The sequence below is a fragment of the Anopheles merus genome, chromosome 3L, assembly GCF_017562075.2.
Source record: "Anopheles merus strain MAF chromosome 3L, AmerM5.1, whole genome shotgun sequence".
NCBI classification, from domain to species: Eukaryota; Metazoa; Arthropoda; class Insecta; order Diptera; family Culicidae; genus Anopheles; species Anopheles merus.
This window is the reverse complement of record NC_054085.1, coordinates 25,085,473-25,103,943: the sequence shown is the minus strand read 5'-3', so window position 1 is coordinate 25,103,943 and position 18,471 is coordinate 25,085,473. Positions and strand designations below refer to the sequence as shown.

The following is an 18,471-nucleotide window of genomic DNA, read 5'->3' as shown; positions in this document are numbered from 1 at the left end:
AAGTAAGCGGGAAAGTGGCCGTGAAAATAGGTTCTCAAATAGCTAACCACGATGCAGGAGGCGTCTGCCAGGGGAAGAGAAGATGGTGTTTCGGGTGCGAAAGGGCAGTGAAAGACGGATAGCCAATCATGGGGACGCACTTTATTTGCTAGCAGCACCTTTTGCTGCAGTGTGTACACCCTCGCCGAGATGATCGATTTGTGTTTCCTTCGGTCGACAAAAAAATGGGTGGGTTTTTACGGTCAATCGAGTTGAAAAGTTTTCAAAAGTATGTTTTTTTTTCTTTTTTTTGGAGCTTTGACTAGATTTGTTGATAACTGTGATAGCTAAATGGTTTTGAAAGAAGGAAAGGTTTCGAATCTAAATGTATTGATAATGTTTCAATAATACTGATATTATAGGTCTATTTTGTATAATTTCTTTCGCTGTATTTATTTATTTTTTGTTGTATGATTAACTGTTTTCGTTTATTTCTTCATTGTTTATTTTATACCTTGGTTTAGTTTAGTTTAGTTTGTTTACCTTTGTGTTTCCAATTTTTGCTATTTGGTTTGTTTTATCTTATTTATGTATTTTTTTGTTGTTGTTCAATTTCATTTTATGCCGAATTTATTTGAATTATGCGTTTTAAATATTGTTATCATAATTTTTTAAATAAAATTCCTTTCCCTACTTTTCTATTTTTATTGCCTTAAACAATGGGCTTTAAAACAATGTCTTCAACATTGCTTTACACTGCCTGACTTTTGCTTTAAAAATGTATATGTCTTTCATTTCCTCTCCACGCAACGCGAGCAGAAAACTTAACGAAAACATCTGATTCTGCTTTCGCTGCCAAAGTTTTCCAGCTGTCGTCGAACCGCTTCCGCTTCCGCATATCTTCCTATCATAGCCGCGGGGCACTTCTTCCGTCCTGTCAGCCGGATGAAGATGAAGATGTGTCAGCAATGTGCTCATCTGACCAAAACAAAAACAAAACCATGAGAAAAAAGTACGCCCCACGGACAAAGTATGACACATTTGAAGACCGCTTAGTAGCACGCGTAGCAATGGAAGGAGGAGAGAAGAATCAACCCCTGGCTACATAATCTTCACAAGTACTCGTTGTTATTTGATGCCACGACATGGAACGTGTCGTTTGGCCGCTACCGGACGACGGGGCAGTAGGGTCGATGGAAACAGGAAACATAAAATAGAACACGAAACATGAAGCAGTTCAATTGCAGACAGGCTCTCGAAAGCAAAGTTGCAACACACGTTGTTGGAAAAATGGAAGATGACGACCAGATCCAGGGCCAGGGCGAGGGAAATAAAAATCTGCTCCCTAGAAGCTGTGACAATTTATCATCCATCCATCCATCCACCAAACCGTCTACCGGTGCCTCGTGTGTGTGGTCCCGGCAGCATAGGTCAAATTGGTTGCGATTGTTTTTCTCCCGTTGCGCTCGAGCACACCAAGGGCGCTCCTCCGTTGCCAAAGAACAGTGCAAAAGTGCAAAATGTTTTGCAAAAGTCGATGCCAGTTGTTTTTCACTCGCTTTGCGGCGCATGGTTGCTTTACCGCTTTCCGCTTAGTGGCTTGTGACGGGTGTGTGTGTGTCCTGTGCTTCGTTATCGGTACACCAAAATGGGAGAAAAATGAAATCAAATTCCGTATCGTTTGCTCATCGGGGACACAACCGGCACAAGTGGACCAAGATTGATAAATTCTCATGCAGCAATAGGAATCGCAATAGGAAAAAAGGTTGCCCAAATGTATTCACCGATCGCTCCGGTTTTCCTGGAATCGAATTGGGTGCATTTTCATTTGATCCCAATTTTAACGTTCCCCCCAACTTCCTTGCTCACTCCAAACGGGAACGTAAGGAGTAAGGCATAAGAAAGAAAAAAAAGTTTCAAAATAAAACATCTTGTCCTGGTTTGCTTGTTGGGAGGGACTTTCTCGTCCACTGGCAAACGATCGTTACAAATATGATTTGGAATCGATCTGTGCCAAGCTATTGTTCTCGTTGGTTTGAATTTGGGTTTCCTTCTCTCGTGGGAGTGTTATACGCTTTTCGCTGTGTTGAGTACAATGAAATCAAACTCACACATACACGGTCTAGGCTGTATTCGATTACATATGACATGTTTGCGACACTGTGTTTTTCTCTGCAGGATAACTCACTAGTTCCTCGACACACACACCACATACCGGCTTGGTGGGCACGAACACACGAGAGGGGTTTTTTTTTTGTGGCGGATGCCGGTCCGGAAAATATATATACGATTACGAGGATAACATAATAAAGAAATATATTTGTGATAATAAAATCGCCCAGGGTGCCTTGGGCCTGGACCTGGTGGGTTTGGGTCGGCTGGCTCGTACACAGGCACGGTCACATATTGGTTCCCACACATGGGGAAACTTTTTCCCTTATCATTCCATTCTGGTTTGTAATACACTGGCATAAGTGATAGTAAGAGTGGTCAAAATTGAAACATAGCCTCAACATAATTATGACAAATTAGTAAATATTTTCATGAGAAGTAAAAAGTTCAATTAATTTGTGTTGATAATATTAGCGAAGCAGAGTTGTGATGATGGTTTGTTATAACTAAAGCTTAAAAAAATCATTTAAAATGACCTTTGATTATTTTGCATGCGTTTATTATTAATTCGCAATTAGTATTGAAAACAAACCTTAATAAACAACATTTGATGAACATGTTGCATACATTTAGACGTTTTCCCAAATTCATTTGGCATATTTCATGTTGATAATATTATAGGATAGTGTTTACTTTAATTCTATATTATTATTTTAAATCAATAAAAACAGGTTCTAGTTCTGGCTATCAACTCTTCAAATAAGAACTGCTGATAGTTTTGACTATGGATATTTAATTATAATTTTTGACTTATAGGATATTTTCAACGGCAATAAAAACGATACCCATTCTTATCTTCCAAAATAAAATAAACCATACCATTATGAAAGAGCACGTCCCTCTCTCTCTGCCAGTCCCACTGTGCACACACACAGACGATCCGTGGGGGAAAAGTTTTGCTGTACAGCTTCGTCATCGATGGACGGCAAAACCGCCCGAACTTATCATGCACGTTTTCCATCGCGCTAACTGGACACTTTCCTGGACCCGATAGCCACGGTGTTCGAATGTTTTACGCTGTTCTTATCTTGCACACGGTGCCTGTTAAAAAAGAAAAACTACAAAAATCTCCAAAGAATAGCTCTCACAGACACACACACACACACATCAGTAAAAAGGATCCGATAAGTGTATGCCACGGTCGCTTTTCATTTCTACGGGACAAAGATAGTCCAGACCTATCGCTGAACAGAGCGGGGGGAAAATATACATATCGACACACTCACAAAAGGCTCACACACAAGAAAAAGGAAATCCCCGAATTACGATGTGCTGCTCCTCGCTCCCCTTCCACGTTCTCGTTAGTTTCGTGTACCGTGTCCCTCAACATAATCATGATGATATTTCTTCCCTCTACTGTTCCTCCCCCACCCACACCCTCCCCCACCCCACCCACCCACCGAAAGGCAAAGACGTTCGATCGAGATCGGGCGCTCACGTCCTTGGGCGCCTGGTTTGGTCACGCGTCCGTGTAACCTCTCATCCTTTTTTTTTGTGGTACGGAATGTGATGGTGATGGTCAGGGAAACATAATTTATGTCCTGCCGTCTACCCGCTCCGCCGCCCCATGCAAGACGATCGTGCGACATCGATAAGGAGTGGATTTAGCTTGCTCTCGAATTATTGAATGTGGGATATTTTTGGAGTGAATTCAGTCTGTGTTGGAGCGCGCTTGGACGCTCGTTATCCTGATGCGCCTGCTTGGGCGCTCTGGTACTCGTTAGCCCTCTGATTAAGGCACGCGCGCCTCCCTCGGCCGATGGGGTCGATATGTGTATCGATTTGATTTTCGTACAAAAAAACATGCGGACGACATTGTTCTCCCCCGCCAGGCGACTGGTCAAAGCGGAGCTAGGGAGAACATTAAGAAATAATAGCGCTAAAGTCCTTCCTCAATCGCGTGCTTTTTATATGCGCAAACACACACGCACAAGCTCCTCCCGGAACGTGTTCGTTTATAGCGCACAGCCCCAAATGGATGACAGCGCGCGCGACTGGAACACTCTATGCGATCCAATTGCTAAGGAAAGCTTCGTTTACATTCATGTATTCTGCGTGTGTTTCCGGGCTGTGCCCCAACGTGCTCCCCGCCCAGAGAATGCTGAGAATGAAAGTTAATTTGATTGCTGGCACGGGTTTCGGGGTAGCTTTACTTTTTATCTGGCGCCCCTAAAGTGGAACCGTTGGAATTGATTTAAAGCAACCAATCAGCTCCACACTTTTTTCGCGTCGAATTCCGCAGAATTGATGTCCCATTTTGCAAGAAACCCGGAGGAAATGTAAAAGTTTTTGATTGTGCACACGCAGCATCAAAAAATTTTGTTATCTTCCTTCTCGAAACTGGTCCAAATCCAAATGGGGTTTTCTTCCCGGGAAATGTAAAAATAAAATGTTGAAATCCTAATTATTGCATTTGATCCGTGCTAGAGCCTAACCAGAACAGACGAAATGAAACATTTCCTGCCAGCCAATTATCCTTTCATGCCGAATCCCACCACATAACCACTTTATGGGTTACGAAACATTTCAATTTCCAAGTGCCCAGAATCAGCAGTCGCATGACTCCCGCCAAATGTGTTACTCCGAATCTGCCCTCAGTGTGTGTGTGTGTGTGCGTGATTTTTTGTGCCGTAATCGTTTAGCGGTAATGGGTCGAGATAAAATTTCCTTCTCTCGTAAACACGCACAGTACGTCCCCCGGTATTCCCGACGTTAAAGTACCCGTGCCGTCAAAGTGGGCGACATTTTCCCGCTTAACCACGTGGAATAATAAACCTCGCATAGGGAGCTCATCGCACGTCTCAGACCGTGTGAGAGCGAGAGACGGGCGTTTTGCCTTGTTGTTTGCTCAATGAAGATAAGAGATTTCATTCATGAATTTTCCTCAATCAAGGATGCATGAGATGGCGGCGGTGGATGGTCCACAAATAGAGAAACGGTGACATCTTCGATAGCTGACCCTCCCCGGTCCCCAATCTTACTGATCGCTACTGCTGTGTGTGTGTCGTCTGATGTAATTCCACCGATCAAATCTTCGGTCCCTGCGTCGGGTGCGAAGAATAGGATCCCCCGTCGAGGATGCTATTTCCATTGCCACGCGTCCTCCACGCGATATGACGATGGTGGATAATGGGATTTGGAAGTTGCTTTCCTTTTGGGCAGGGACTTTTCCTGATGTGTGTTACTAATGCTGTTTTTCTCTGCTTTCATTCTCTCTCTCTCCCCGTAGATGCTCTGCTGACGTTCGAAGATGAGTTAACGGTTAGCTGAAGATGATACCGGGTGTGGGCGGAGTGCCACGAGCGCGGTTACTTGCACTTCTCCTCCTAGCGCTGGTGGAAGTGATAGCGCGCGCTCTAGGCGACCCCGCTCCCTACATCGCCGGCAGCAGCAGCAGCAGCGGCACTTTCCTTGATGCTGTTGTTGGTGGTGGTGCCGTAAGCACCACTAGCAATGACGTTACGGCCGAACCGGTCCGCCATCAGCGTTCGGCATCGGGCCGGGCGGCGCAACCACCACCGTACAGCTTTCACTTTGCCCACGCGGTGTACAATGTGTCGATACCGGAGAACAGCGTCATCAAGACGTACGCGGTGCAGCCGCCGAACGAGCCGCGCATGGGCCTGCACGTGACGCCCGACCTGGAGGTGCGGTACAAGATAGTGGCGGGCGATAAGGACCGCTTCTTCAAGGCGGAAGAGCGCGCGGTCGGCGATTTTGTGTTTCTTGCGATCCGCCTGCGCACCAACAACATTGTGCTGAACCGCGAGAAAGGTGACAGCTACCGGCTGGAGGTGAAGGCGACCGGGACGCGCCGGGAAGGGAAAAGCCGCACCACGCTCGAGGCGGACACGACGATCGATGTGCGGGTGCTGGACGCGAACGATCTGAGCCCACTGTTCTACCCGACCGAGTACGCGGTCGCGATAACGGAGGATACGCCGCTGCACAAAAGCATCCTGCACGTGGTGGCGGAGGATGCCGACCTGGGGCTGAACGGCGAGATCTACTACAGCATCCTGGACGAGACGGAGCAGTTCGCGGTCCACCCGACGACGGGCGTGATAACGCTGACGCGGCCGCTCCGGTTCGCGGAACGGGTGCTGCACGAGCTGACGGTGGTGGCGAACGATCGCGGCATCGGATCAACGAGCCGGAATCAGGCGAGCAAGGCGCGGGTGAAAATTAAGGTTCTGCAGGTAAGTTGCGGTCACAGGACGAAGGATGATTACTAGAATCTATTGGACGTACGCATTTGTCTTGGTGGAACCAGACTGCTGAAAAATGTCATGAGCATCACGAGTTCATGTATGAAGTATGGAACGTGCGTGCAGTACTCAGACTGACAAGTCGAGCTTAACGCCATCGCATGCATAAGCATTACTTTTTCTGAATGTGAAAAGTGCTGCCAAATGCCTCTGTTTTAGTAACAACACTCATGACTGCAACGAAACTCAAATCAGATTACATATACAACTGAGATGATCAGAGGTGAGACTCAAACAGTTGGTGGACTAATCACATGCTTGATGACATTTTGTTTAGCATCCAACTTGATTGCTGAGTGATTTGTTCTTGATCAATCACTTGGATACGACAATTTCTGACGGTGATAATCACGACATTCTTGGAACATACTTGGCGTGTTGTCCCAAGCACCAAAATGAGCCTGGTTTCTCGTTCTGCCTGGATTGATAGTCTGTCCGGTCAAACAGAGCGAGAAACTATGCTCATTTTGTTTCTTGGAACCACTCGCACGCACCGCATATCTCTCATGACTATCGTGATGATCACCGACTAAAAATGTCATGACCAAGTGACTGACCAAGACTTGGCTGCACAAAATGTCATCAAGCATGTGATGGTCGCACCAACTCTTAGAGTCTCACCTCTGATCATCACAGAAGAGCTCGTGACGCTGACATTATTTTGTTTCAGCCGAAATTTGTCATGCCCATGTCGGTGACATTTTGCAGAAGTGATCACAGTAAAAAAGTCATGACATAATGACTGACCAAAAATGTCACGAAACATGTATTGGTCACACGAATCGTTTGAATATCACCTCTGGTCGTCACAATTTTATTTCGTGACGCTGACATGGATTTTGTTTCAGTCAGATTCTTGTATGACATTGACAGTGACATTTGGCAACTCTGGTTGGAACCTTCTAAAATGGAGAAAATCTCAATAAAATGTAATAATTTACATGTGATATAACTTTCGACTTTCGTTATTTCTTGCTCGTATATTCGAGTAACTATAATATCTTTTGAGCGCATGAATTGCCAAATTTGAGAACTGACCGTGACTCAATATCAATTCCAGTCCATAAATTCAAAAACGCACAGGCGCCATTACAAGAATATCTAAAAAATGATCCACTCCATCAGCTTGCTTGCGCGCGATGTGGGCTGCGTTAAATGAAATAATTGTTCTCCAATTTCAATGTTCCAAACCAAATGTGCCACAGTACCCAAGGTGCCACCGCGGTACGGGATGTACATAAATCGCGGCTCAATTATTTATTGTCCCATCGGGAATACTAAATTAGGATCAAACCGTTTTTCTCTCCTCGTCCCTTTAGCCATATTTTGTCATTGGCAGTTATCTCCATTTGGCGACCACATTTGGGGGCGAAGCATTTAATTTGCAGCTTAAATTTTTGCTTTATTTTCCATCCATATTATTGCAGCCCACTGAAAAGAGGTTATTTTGCTTTCCCCTAAGGAGATGTGCCCTAAAAACCTCTCTCTTGTTGAGTGGTTTTTGTTTTCTTTTTTTTGACACGAACGTTTTGTATGAGTGAATCAATAAAATAATTGAAAATATTGCCCCATCATGCAACGAAGCGTGGTTGCGGGTTGCCGAAATGTCGATGGGTGGCATGAAATATTGCCTAGCCTTGTATTGGTCAATATTTTAAGCTGGATTTGCATTTACAGCAGGGTTGTTGCCGCCACTGTTTTTTTTTTTAATAGAGAAGAGAGTAGTTTGTAACAAAATAAAACTTCGGACATTGCAGCAAATGCAATGAATTGTTCACGCCAGTTCTTGCCAATAGTTATATCTTAATCCAAAAACAAGCTATATTTTTGATTTTGGAAATTATATGCCATAAAGTTGTGATTTTTAAACAGAAATCCTGGACAGATTAATTTCTTGCAACACATTTGAAATCATAAACATAAACCAGGCAAGAAACTCTGCATATTTGGCAATATATTGTGCTCCACAATCAAGAGAAATTCCTGTTAAAATAACATTCCATAAACTATCTTTTTCCGTCGGCAAATAATAATTACTATTTCGCTGTGGAATTTAGAGCATCGCTGGGTTCCTTGCAGCAGCCATCGAAATAAGGGCTCATATTTTAATGAAAGATATGTCCCACTTAGAAAACAGGAACAGCTCTGTTTTCCATCTCCTTGTTAAAGTGACATTTTCTCCTCTTCCAAGTTTTGGCATTTACAAAATGCCTTCAAGAATGCTAGAACCGCACAGTTTTTTTGCTGTAAGATGGGGTAAGCATTGCATAATAACCACCCTGTACCGAAAAACATACTCGCAACAGAGAGTTTCATGAAATGGGTCATGCCAATATCTCTTCTGACGCTCGGTACACTGGACCCATTTCAGAAAACGGAGCAACCGTCGGACAGACGGACTGACTCCCGTTTGCTGTGTGTCGCTGTGCATTGCAATGCTCGAAAGATGAAAGGAATTTCAATATTAATGTTGCCCTGCGCTGATAATCGCTTAGGGCAGCCGGGAAGGATGAAAGAGGGAAGCGAAGGCGGGAGCATAAGGGCTGACCTTTTTCCCGGGTTATTGGTCCACCACAGTGCCATTACTGTCACCCGATCGATACCGAGCGCTCTGGACATTGTTGGACAGACACACACACACGCACACACTGGTTACTGATGGCTCTTGGGAGATTCAGTTCTGTGCAGACTTCGGACGATGCTGTTGTCAGAGTTTTCATCCATTACGGAACGATTGCACATCGGAGAAGCTGTCCGTCTATGCGTTGAAGGTTGTGGTGCTAAATGTTTCGAAATGCAAGGTTTTTTTTTCGGCTTGTCTTTCGGTTCGTTTGTGTAGCACACTGGAGCAATGAACAGGGCAAGAATGCTTTAATAGCACCTTTGTACGGTGTCGTCACCGTCAATAGCTGCAGAAATATTTACTGCCAAGTGAACACAGCATTCCATCTCGCTGTAGTGTGCACTGGAATGTACAGTAATTATTATTATTGTCAAAAATATTCACTTAAAATCGGTAACCGCGCCACCGGAGGGAGACGATTCGCCTGCTACTGTACATCGGCTGACGTCAAAAGCTCATCATACATTCCAATGCGCAAGGGCAACCAAATTGAGTGCGGGACATGCGGGGAGCAAAAAACCGCACCAATTTTTTTTGGGTCATTCCCGGGTCGGTCAGGCTAACCCGACGAACTAATGCGAGAAAAAAGTGGTGGTCCCTTTTTCTCCTGGGAACGTTTGCACAAACCCCGCATGTGTTGGGTACGCGGAGGTTTCATCGCTCGAACGACCGTCACAACCTCAACCGATACCGCCACAACGCCCATCTTTATACCTTTGGGTTCCATTGGCCTACGAGGTATGGGGATTTGTATAGGGGCAACAAAAAAAAAAAACCCAGTCTACTGTCCCATTGTGTGATAAACGGTTCACCAGCGTAGGCACGCACCTCTCAACTGTGCAGTGCCTTGGAGCGGTGGTTCTTGCGGGAGATAGAATAAGGAATCTTCTTATTTTTTTTTTTTCCATATCGCTCTGATGCCATCATTGCATTTCAGCCCAGTATCCTGCGGGCGGCGCACTAGTTTGTGATGGTTTGGAGATTTTTTCGCTGATGCGAGTGCCCGTTTGTATGCGAATTTTACATTTTGGTGACTCTCAACGTGAACGGCACCAAAAATAGTGATGGGTAAAATTGGCAAAAATACGGAGTCGGCTCCAATCAGACTTTGAAAACTTAGGAATTGACTGCGGAAGGTAGGCTCGTATAGCATTATCCGAGGTAGTTTGGAATCATCTGGAGTCATCCGGAACCGTCCAGAGTTATCCGGAGTTAGGCGGAGTCAACCGAAGTCGTCTGGAATGGGAGTCGTCCGAAAAGGGGGTCGTCAAGGGTCGGTGTAGTTCGGAATTGACAGGACTCGTTGCATTCATTGGAGTCATCTCCAGACGAATCTGACCGACTCCGAACGACTACGGTCGACTTCGAAAACTTCTACCGGAAGGTAGGTCCGCCTAGTATGCGGAGCAGTTTGGAATCGTCTAGATCCGTCCATAATCGCCCGGCGTCATCAGGAGTCAGTCGGTGTCAATCGGAGTCGTCCGGAATTGAAGTCGTACAGAGTTGGAGCAGTCCAGACTTGACCGACCGACTCTAAATTCGGACTCCGGACGATTCCGGATTACTCCGTATGAATATGGACGATTCCGGTCGGCTCCGGACAACTCCGGACGACTTCGGCCGTCTCCGGACGACTTTGGACGACTTCGGATGACTCCGGACGACTCCGGACGACTCCGGATGACTCCGGTTGATTCCGACTCCGCATATCTGTGTAGAACTAGTGGTTCCGATATAGCAGGAGCCGCAACAGCAGGACCAACAATAGCCGGAGTCATATCAGACCTGCAAGTGCGCTGCAGAGAGCACACCGCTAGATCCAGAAACGTTCATTGAGAAGGATAAGAAGAGCCTGCCAATACGGATGGCGGATTTTTTTTCCGCCTTTATGTGGTGGATTCTGCTTGAACTCTCCCAGCGGTGTTATCCTTTCAAATATCGAGTTTGATGTGGTTTTGTCATGCCCCTTGGTACATACGGGATGTCCTGGCATGTCAGTAACAACTATCTGGGGGCGCAGGATGAGAAACACATTCGGGGGAGCTCTCGGGTATGGTGGCGGAACGACGGGGATTGCAAAGAATTTGCATTTGCAAAGGCAAAATTGCATAATAAATTGATTTTTATGGCCTACGGTCGACTAGGTTTGATGGCGTACGTAGAATATTGTTCGTTGCGGCCGCTCCCGGTGCGGGATCATTGCGTGGATCAGAACAGGAAGCAGGATGTTGTTGTTGTTTCACGTTTGTTTTTTGTGTGCATAAATGTTTTCCAGCTTCCAAACAACAAAGCAGGCAATGGAAAACTGCATCACAAACACTGCCATCCGCTACTCCGATACAACATCTCCAGTCCCAGCCGTTTCCGTGTGCCGTGCCATCAAAAACGAATCTAAAACCTGTTGCCGCGGAATGATTGAACCGGGTGGAAATAAAATCATAACTACCCCCTGTCCGTAGCACCGAGGTCGTAAAAATGCTTTATTACCGTCAGCTCGCTTCCCCCGTTCGCCATTAACCCATTCCATTGAACCGTTTAATGGGATTTTACATCCCGTGTGTTACGTGCGAGTTTAATCAAACGATTCCAGCGCCTCCGCGCGGGATGTTTGCGTAACCCGACTGTACATTAAACACTTTCCGTTTTTTTCTTTCCCTCTCTCTCTCTCTCTAGGTGAATCTGTTCGCGCCGGATATTTACGTACAGGCGCTGCCGGACATACTGGAAAACTCCAACACAAACATCTTCGGCATCGTGCGCGTCACGGACAAGGATAAGGGTGTGCACGGGCAGATCAAGAGCCTGGACATTGTGGACGGCGATCCGGATGGGCACTTCCGCATCAAGCCGACCGACCGCCCGGGGGAGTATGTGATCGAGGTGCACCGGTTGCTGGATCGGGAAACAGCCCCCGCCGGCTACAACCTGACGCTGCGGGCCGTCGATCGGGGTGTGCCGCCGAAGCAGAGCTACCTCGTGACACCGGTCCGGCTCGCCGACATCAACGACAATGCGCCCGTGTTTAATCGTGAAATTTACGAAGTGTCGGTGCCGGAAACGTCACCACCTAACACGCCCGTCATCCGGCTGAAGGTGACGGATCGGGACGAGGGCAAGAACGCGAAGGTGTTCCTGGAGATTGTCGGCGGCAATGAGGGGGGCGAGTTTCGGGTGAACCCGGAGACGGGTATGCTGTACACGGCCGTGCCGCTGGATGCGGAGCTGAAGGCGTTCTACACGCTCACCGTGTCGGCGATCGATCAGGGCAACCCGGGCACGCGCAAGCAGTCCTCGGCGAAGGTGAAAATCAACGTGCAGGACACGAACGATAACGATCCGATCTTCGAGACGGCTAATTTGACGATCTACGTGGATGAGAATGAACCGGCCGGCACCTCGGTAACGAAGGTGACGGCGCGGGATAAGGATCTGGGCGAGAATGCGTACATCTCGTACAGCATCGCTAACCTGAACGATGTGCCGTTCGATATTGATCATTTCTCGGGGACGGTGCGCACCTCAAAGCTGCTCGACTACGAGAGCATGCGGCGCGAGTATGTGCTGCGGGTGCGTGCCTCCGACTGGGGCCTTCCCTACCGGCGGCAGACGGAGATGCAGCTCGTGATTAAGCTGCGCGACGTGAACGACAACCGGCCACAGTTCGAGCGGATCGACTGTCTCGGCCGGATACCGCGCTACACACCGATCGGGACGGAGATCTTCACGCTGTCGGCGCTCGACTTTGACTATGGCAGCGTGGTGACGTACCGGTTGCTGTCCGGGTTTGAGGACGGTTGCTTCAATCTCGACTCGGTGACGGGCATCATCTCGGTCGGGTGCGATCTGAACGATGTCGGTGTGGAGCAGCGCGAGCTGAACGTGACCGCGACGGACGGGACGCACTTTGCCGATACGGCACGCATTCAGATCAGCTTGGTGCGCAACCGGCGAAACCTGGGCGCAAACCTGAAGGCGGAAGACGGCGCTACGTTCGAGTGTCGGGAGACGGGTGTCGCGCAACGGTTGACGGAAATTATGGCCGCGGCCGAGCGGAACAATATGCCCGGTCGGGAAGCAGGTGCTAGTGGGGGAGCTGCCGATGATTTCGCCATGATGCCGAGTCGGTACGGGGAGAATGTGCACGCGCCAGAGTTTGTTGATCTGCCGCTGGAGGTTAAGATCAATGAGTCGGTACCGCTCGGTACGACGATTACCTGGATTAAGGCGCGCGATCGAGACCTTGGCTACAATGGGAAGCTCGTGTTTGGCATCTCCGGTGGGGACGACGACTCCGTGTTCCGGCTCGACCCAGACAACGGGGAGCTGAAGATCATCGGCTATCTGGACCGCGAGCGGCAGGACGAGTATCTGCTCAACATCACGGTGTACGATCTCGGCAAGCCCCAGAAATCCATCTCCAAAATCTTGCCCCTCACCATCCTGGACGAGAACGACAATGTGCCGAAGTTCGAGAAGTCGCTGGCGAGCTTCCGCGTGACGGAGAACGCCATCAACGGCACGATCATCTTTCGCGTGAAGGCAACGGATGCGGACCTGGGCCAGAATGCCAAGATCACGTACAGCCTGGTGACGGACACGAAAGACTTCCGGGTGGATCCGGAGACGGGGGTGCTGACCGTGGTGGCGCCGCTCGATCGCGAACGGCAGGAGGTGTACGAGCTGAAGATACGCGCCACGGATGGGGGTGGCGATCAGAACACGCCCGCCCTGTACTCGGACGCGCTGGTGCGCGTAACCGTCGACGACATCAACGACAATGCGCCCGAGTTTGCGGTGCAGGACCTGACGGTGCGCATACGGGAGGATGTACCGCGCGGCACGGTAGTGACGGTAGTGTCCGCGATCGATCTCGACAGCGGCACGAGCAGTGAGATTGTGTACAGCTTCGGCGAGAACGGTGACGGGGAGGGCTCGTTCCGGATCGACAAGCAGTCGGGCACGATACGGACCGCGCGGATGCTCGACTTTGAGGAGCGGCAGGTGCACAGTTTGATCGTGAAAGCGATCGACCGGGGCACACCGTCCCTGTCGTCGGAAACGTCGGTGATAGTGGAGGTGATCGATGTGAACGAGAATCGGTTCGCGCCTCAGTTTGAGGACTACGTGCTGACGGGTGCGATCGCGGAGAACAAGCCGCCCGGTGCGCAGGTGATGCAGGTACTGGCGAAGGATGCCGATCTGCCCGGGCCGGACTCGCGCGTCACGTACTCGATCAAGGGTGGCGATGGGCTCGGCATCTTCACGATCGACAATGAAGGTAGGTGGATGTTTTATTTGTTTGCTTAGTGTGTAGTTGATGGAGCGGCTCTGTGGTACAGTCGTCAACTCGAACGACTCAATAACATGCCCGTCATGAGTTCAAACTCTTAGTGGGCCGTCCCAGGGTAGCATCCAGGGTCTTGAAAGCCTATATGTACTGGCATGTCTGCATAGGACGTCTACGGCAAATAGAAGAAGAAGTTTGATTTTAGACATTGTGATATTGATCGTTATTGATAAGACAAGACCCTGGAGACGTTTGAAACTTGCGACCGGTGTGATTCTGAGGGTTTCAACGCGAAAGATTGAAATATTTAGATGACAGATAGCACGGAACTTTTTGAACTAGTGCTGTAATGACGAATTTTGGAACATTAGCATTGGAAATTCATTCTATGAATTCCTTCTATTCCATAAATTCTTCTTCAAGATCTTGTTCTCTGTTTGGATAAATTGAAATGAATCATAACTTCATCAGTTTGCTTTTCCAATAATTCCACATAACATGATAGAATATTGTTCAATGCTTGCTCAAAATATTGGAAACATTTAGACGTTTCCCAACCTGCTTCTATGAGGGTTTATCTTGAATTTTTTTTCCATCCCCTGCTTGTTCCGCCTTCCTGCTGTTTTCCTATTTCCTAAGATAGCGAACTTTTCCATCCATTGGCTGCAGGATTGCTTTCCCACGCCTTCGCACTCACGGGCTGGTCGCTAAAGTTTGGTACCAGCAACTGCCGCAGCAACGTCTTAATGCTTATTCCCCAGACGGATGCTTCTTCAACGCGCCCGGAATGCTCCGCTGCCTGGTGGTAAATTAATTTTCACCCTAAAAATCAGGCCAAAGTTTCCCATCGTCGGGGCGACGGTGTTTTCCGTTTCGTTTTTTTTTTCTGGCCGCTCCCGGTAAGCCTGCTGCTGCAGCTGACAAATAATTAAAACAATTCTTACACTCAGTCGTGTCGTGTGGTTTTTTTTATAAAAAGAGGGAATTTTACTACTTTTACTACTTTTGCACAATCGGCGAAAGATAAGGACAACGCGATAGCGATAGTTTCTGCTTGTTGAAAGGTTCTTTAAACTCTCTCTGTAGGAGAGAAGAAAAAAACGACCATCAAGACCGAATGGCTGTCATTAAGTTCGGGAGCTTTCATTGCGCGATCTTGACTGTTGAAGTTTTCCTTTTGTTTTTTGCTCAGTCCTTCCATTTCTTGAACACCAAAGTGGGAGATGAATTTGCATTTTTTATTCATAACTCATGGGCGCTTGTTTCGCTGCTATCAGCTTCGTATCGTTATTTATGGTACCGACTGGACGAACCAATATACCAGCTCTGCGCGTCTGAGCCGAAGTGGAAAGGAAGAGCGAAAATAAACGAAATACTTCACAAGAAAACTTGCTGCCGCATTTAATTCCTTTTGTAAATGTTTTATTTTATGTCTGGTAGCAAAACTTTTGTCCGCCAATCACCCGCTCGCCCGCTAGGACCAAAAAGGTTCTGACTGGTAATGGCATTTAGCAGCCATTTGTGACCCAATTCATTCGCTCATTACTGTTTGTATTTGATGTTGCCCGCGGTATAATTCATACGAATTCGTTCGATCCAACTTTAACCGGGCATTAAAGGGCATCAGATCAAACGGTGCAAAGCGGCTAGAGGCGTTGGCGAGAACGATGAAAGTGATCACTGGCGTCGGAAGGCAAGTTTAAAGGGAAAGTTTTGCGCTCCACGGAATGGCTAAACAAGTCGAGGAGGAGTACTCTGTATAGGAATATGTGAAAACTTACCCAAGCTCGAGGTGAAAGGGATTTTCTTGAAATTCAATTGTTCCCTTAATCGAGTTGTGTCTACGCCCCCAAAAGGGCTAGTTGTCGTCTGGCGTCGGCTGACAGACATTAGTACCATTTAACAGCTCGAGCTCGAGTAACGACGGAGCACATCACTGGCTGGAATTGTATTTTAAAATGTTCTCCCATTGTTTTACCCCTCTCCTCGTGTGGGTTAGCGTCGTAGGTAATCTCTGTCACAGAATCTGTCATAGAAATAAACTTTTCCCCACGCATGGCAACTTGAAGTTGGTGGACGTGTGTGCAAGTTTTGTGATTTAATTTTCCACTTTGCTGATCAAATTAACTGCAAATCAGTTTCAATTTAGTCGCGGGAAAACTATTTGTAACCCTTGGGAGGAAACCATTTCTTGCTTGCAAACTACGACGAAAGCTTAACGGAGTGTTTTGTTTATTGTTAATCTCTGGTTTAAGGGCTTAAAAATGGCAATTTGAATGCGATATCTAATATCCGCACAAAAGATATCTTCACATCATGAATGAAATTAAACTCTCATGCCGTGTTACACTGATTTTCATATTTCTTCACTGATAAATTGGGCAACCCCTGGAAGATGTTTCTCTACACCTACGCAACCTAAGCAGAGGCATCTTAAACGTTTATCCACTTCTCCCGTTCCTCCAGTTCATAAATTAATCCCAATCGAGTGATGTTGTTTAGGGGTTCTGGCGCCCAATCTTTGACCACTCACGACGCCCAGGTCAGAGAGGGAAGATAAATCAACGCCCGCGCTGTCGCTCGTGGACCATGTCCAGTAGTGTTGGAGTGTATTTGTACGTGGAATGTTCATTCCCGTGCCAACCGTCAGCATGGTGGTAGCATCAAATTTCCATACAAACACACACGGCCCACCAACTCCCTTCAGGAAGAGCTGCCAGAGTGCAATGTCCAATCTGCCCAGAGCTCATCAAAACAATCATACCACCGGCCGCTCCAGTTTTAGTGTCGGCAGCCTTAGGAATGGATTACAGGCGGCTAGTAGTAAATGATTGTTTTGCTTGTTTCCAGTGAAATTTATTGCCCTGCACACTTCACCAAACCGGGCGGGTGCTGTACGGTGACCAGGCCGAGGAAAGTCTTAGTCCCCGTGGTCGGTCACATCCGGCTTGTGGAATGGTCGGTACTGGCGGATCTCCATCAATTTCAGCGGTCGGTTCATAATTGCTATTGACATTAATTATTGCTCATAATTTACGGCACTCAAGGGTGGGTGAGGTCTTCGGCTGGGATATAAAAGTCGATAATATGCTCGGTCGTAGGCCGGCGCTGTTTGTGCAACGCCTGAACTACATTTATGAGCAATATTTCGTCTGATTGTGAGTGATTAACAGCGGTCAAGCCGGTATCACTTTCATCGGTGATGTTCCGTAGCGGGGTTCGATTCGCTCGTCTTCTCCTTTCGCCTCTAAGATTGATCAGCTGTGAGAGTGCTCGTTCTTGTTGGGAGAGGCAGTGTGTATGAAGGGCTGTTTATTAACACTTCGAGGGTGCTTCAAGAGATTGATGTAATCATGGCAAACGAAGTTTAATTTTTGTTTTGCTAGGCGGAACTCATGATTTAACGAGAGAGAAAAAAACTGTACTCAATTCGTTTGACTGCAATGATTAGTTTTTCGATCGCGATATAGTCCATTTAATCCAAAGCTAATAATAGCTTGATATAAAACATCCCCGGAATGTTCAAAACAAGGTAATTGCCGTTCTCTTGCAGTAGTGAAACATAAAAATCGTTCAGGCTACAACTTAAGGTGTCGAACGCTCTCACCTTACTTCCAAGCTAATAACCTTAAGAACGAAAAAATGGCTTTTAATCCAAAAGATTCCAATCGGGCTGGTCACCGATTTTCTGCTCAAAAATTATCGCCAAACCGCTGGCGGCTATTCGGTGAGTACGAAACCAGATTGTTCATCAGCAGTTTGCATATCTAATCTGGCGGAAAGTTAATACTCGTTCCGTTCGGAACACTATAGAGCTTTACATTTTCCTTTATTTTTTGTCGTTGGCATCGTTTCAGTTTTTCTCGCCCATTTTGTGCCAAGGCTATGGCTAGCCTAACGACAGATGGCGCTGCTTGAGCGCAACAGACTCTAAATTTAAGAACAATCTCATCGTATCATTTACGGTTGGCTAGTTGTTTGGCAAGCAGTGGTGGGGCAAGGTTGTTCGATTATTTTGAGTTAAGGGTGACACAATGAGATCGAGCGTTCCTATAATTGCATTTACAATGTACTCTAACACATTCTTACTATCGTAAAATATCCTATCGCAAACCCCGTGCACAGGAGTAGAGAGAAAACGC

At 47.2% G+C, this 18,471-nt stretch overlaps 1 protein-coding gene across 1 annotated transcript in view; it reads left to right on the top strand.

The window, feature by feature from the left end:
* The first annotated feature begins 5,383 nt into the window (after window positions 1-5,383).
* Window positions 5,384-18,471, top strand: part of LOC121599054 (fat-like cadherin-related tumor suppressor homolog) — a 47,149-nt gene continuing 34,061 nt past the window's right edge. The window contains 2 exon segments of the mRNA XM_041926547.1: window positions 5,384-6,350; window positions 11,716-14,320. Coding sequence (XP_041782481.1) covers window positions 5,424-6,350; window positions 11,716-14,320 — 3,532 coding nt within the window. The 5' untranslated portion in view covers window positions 5,384-5,423.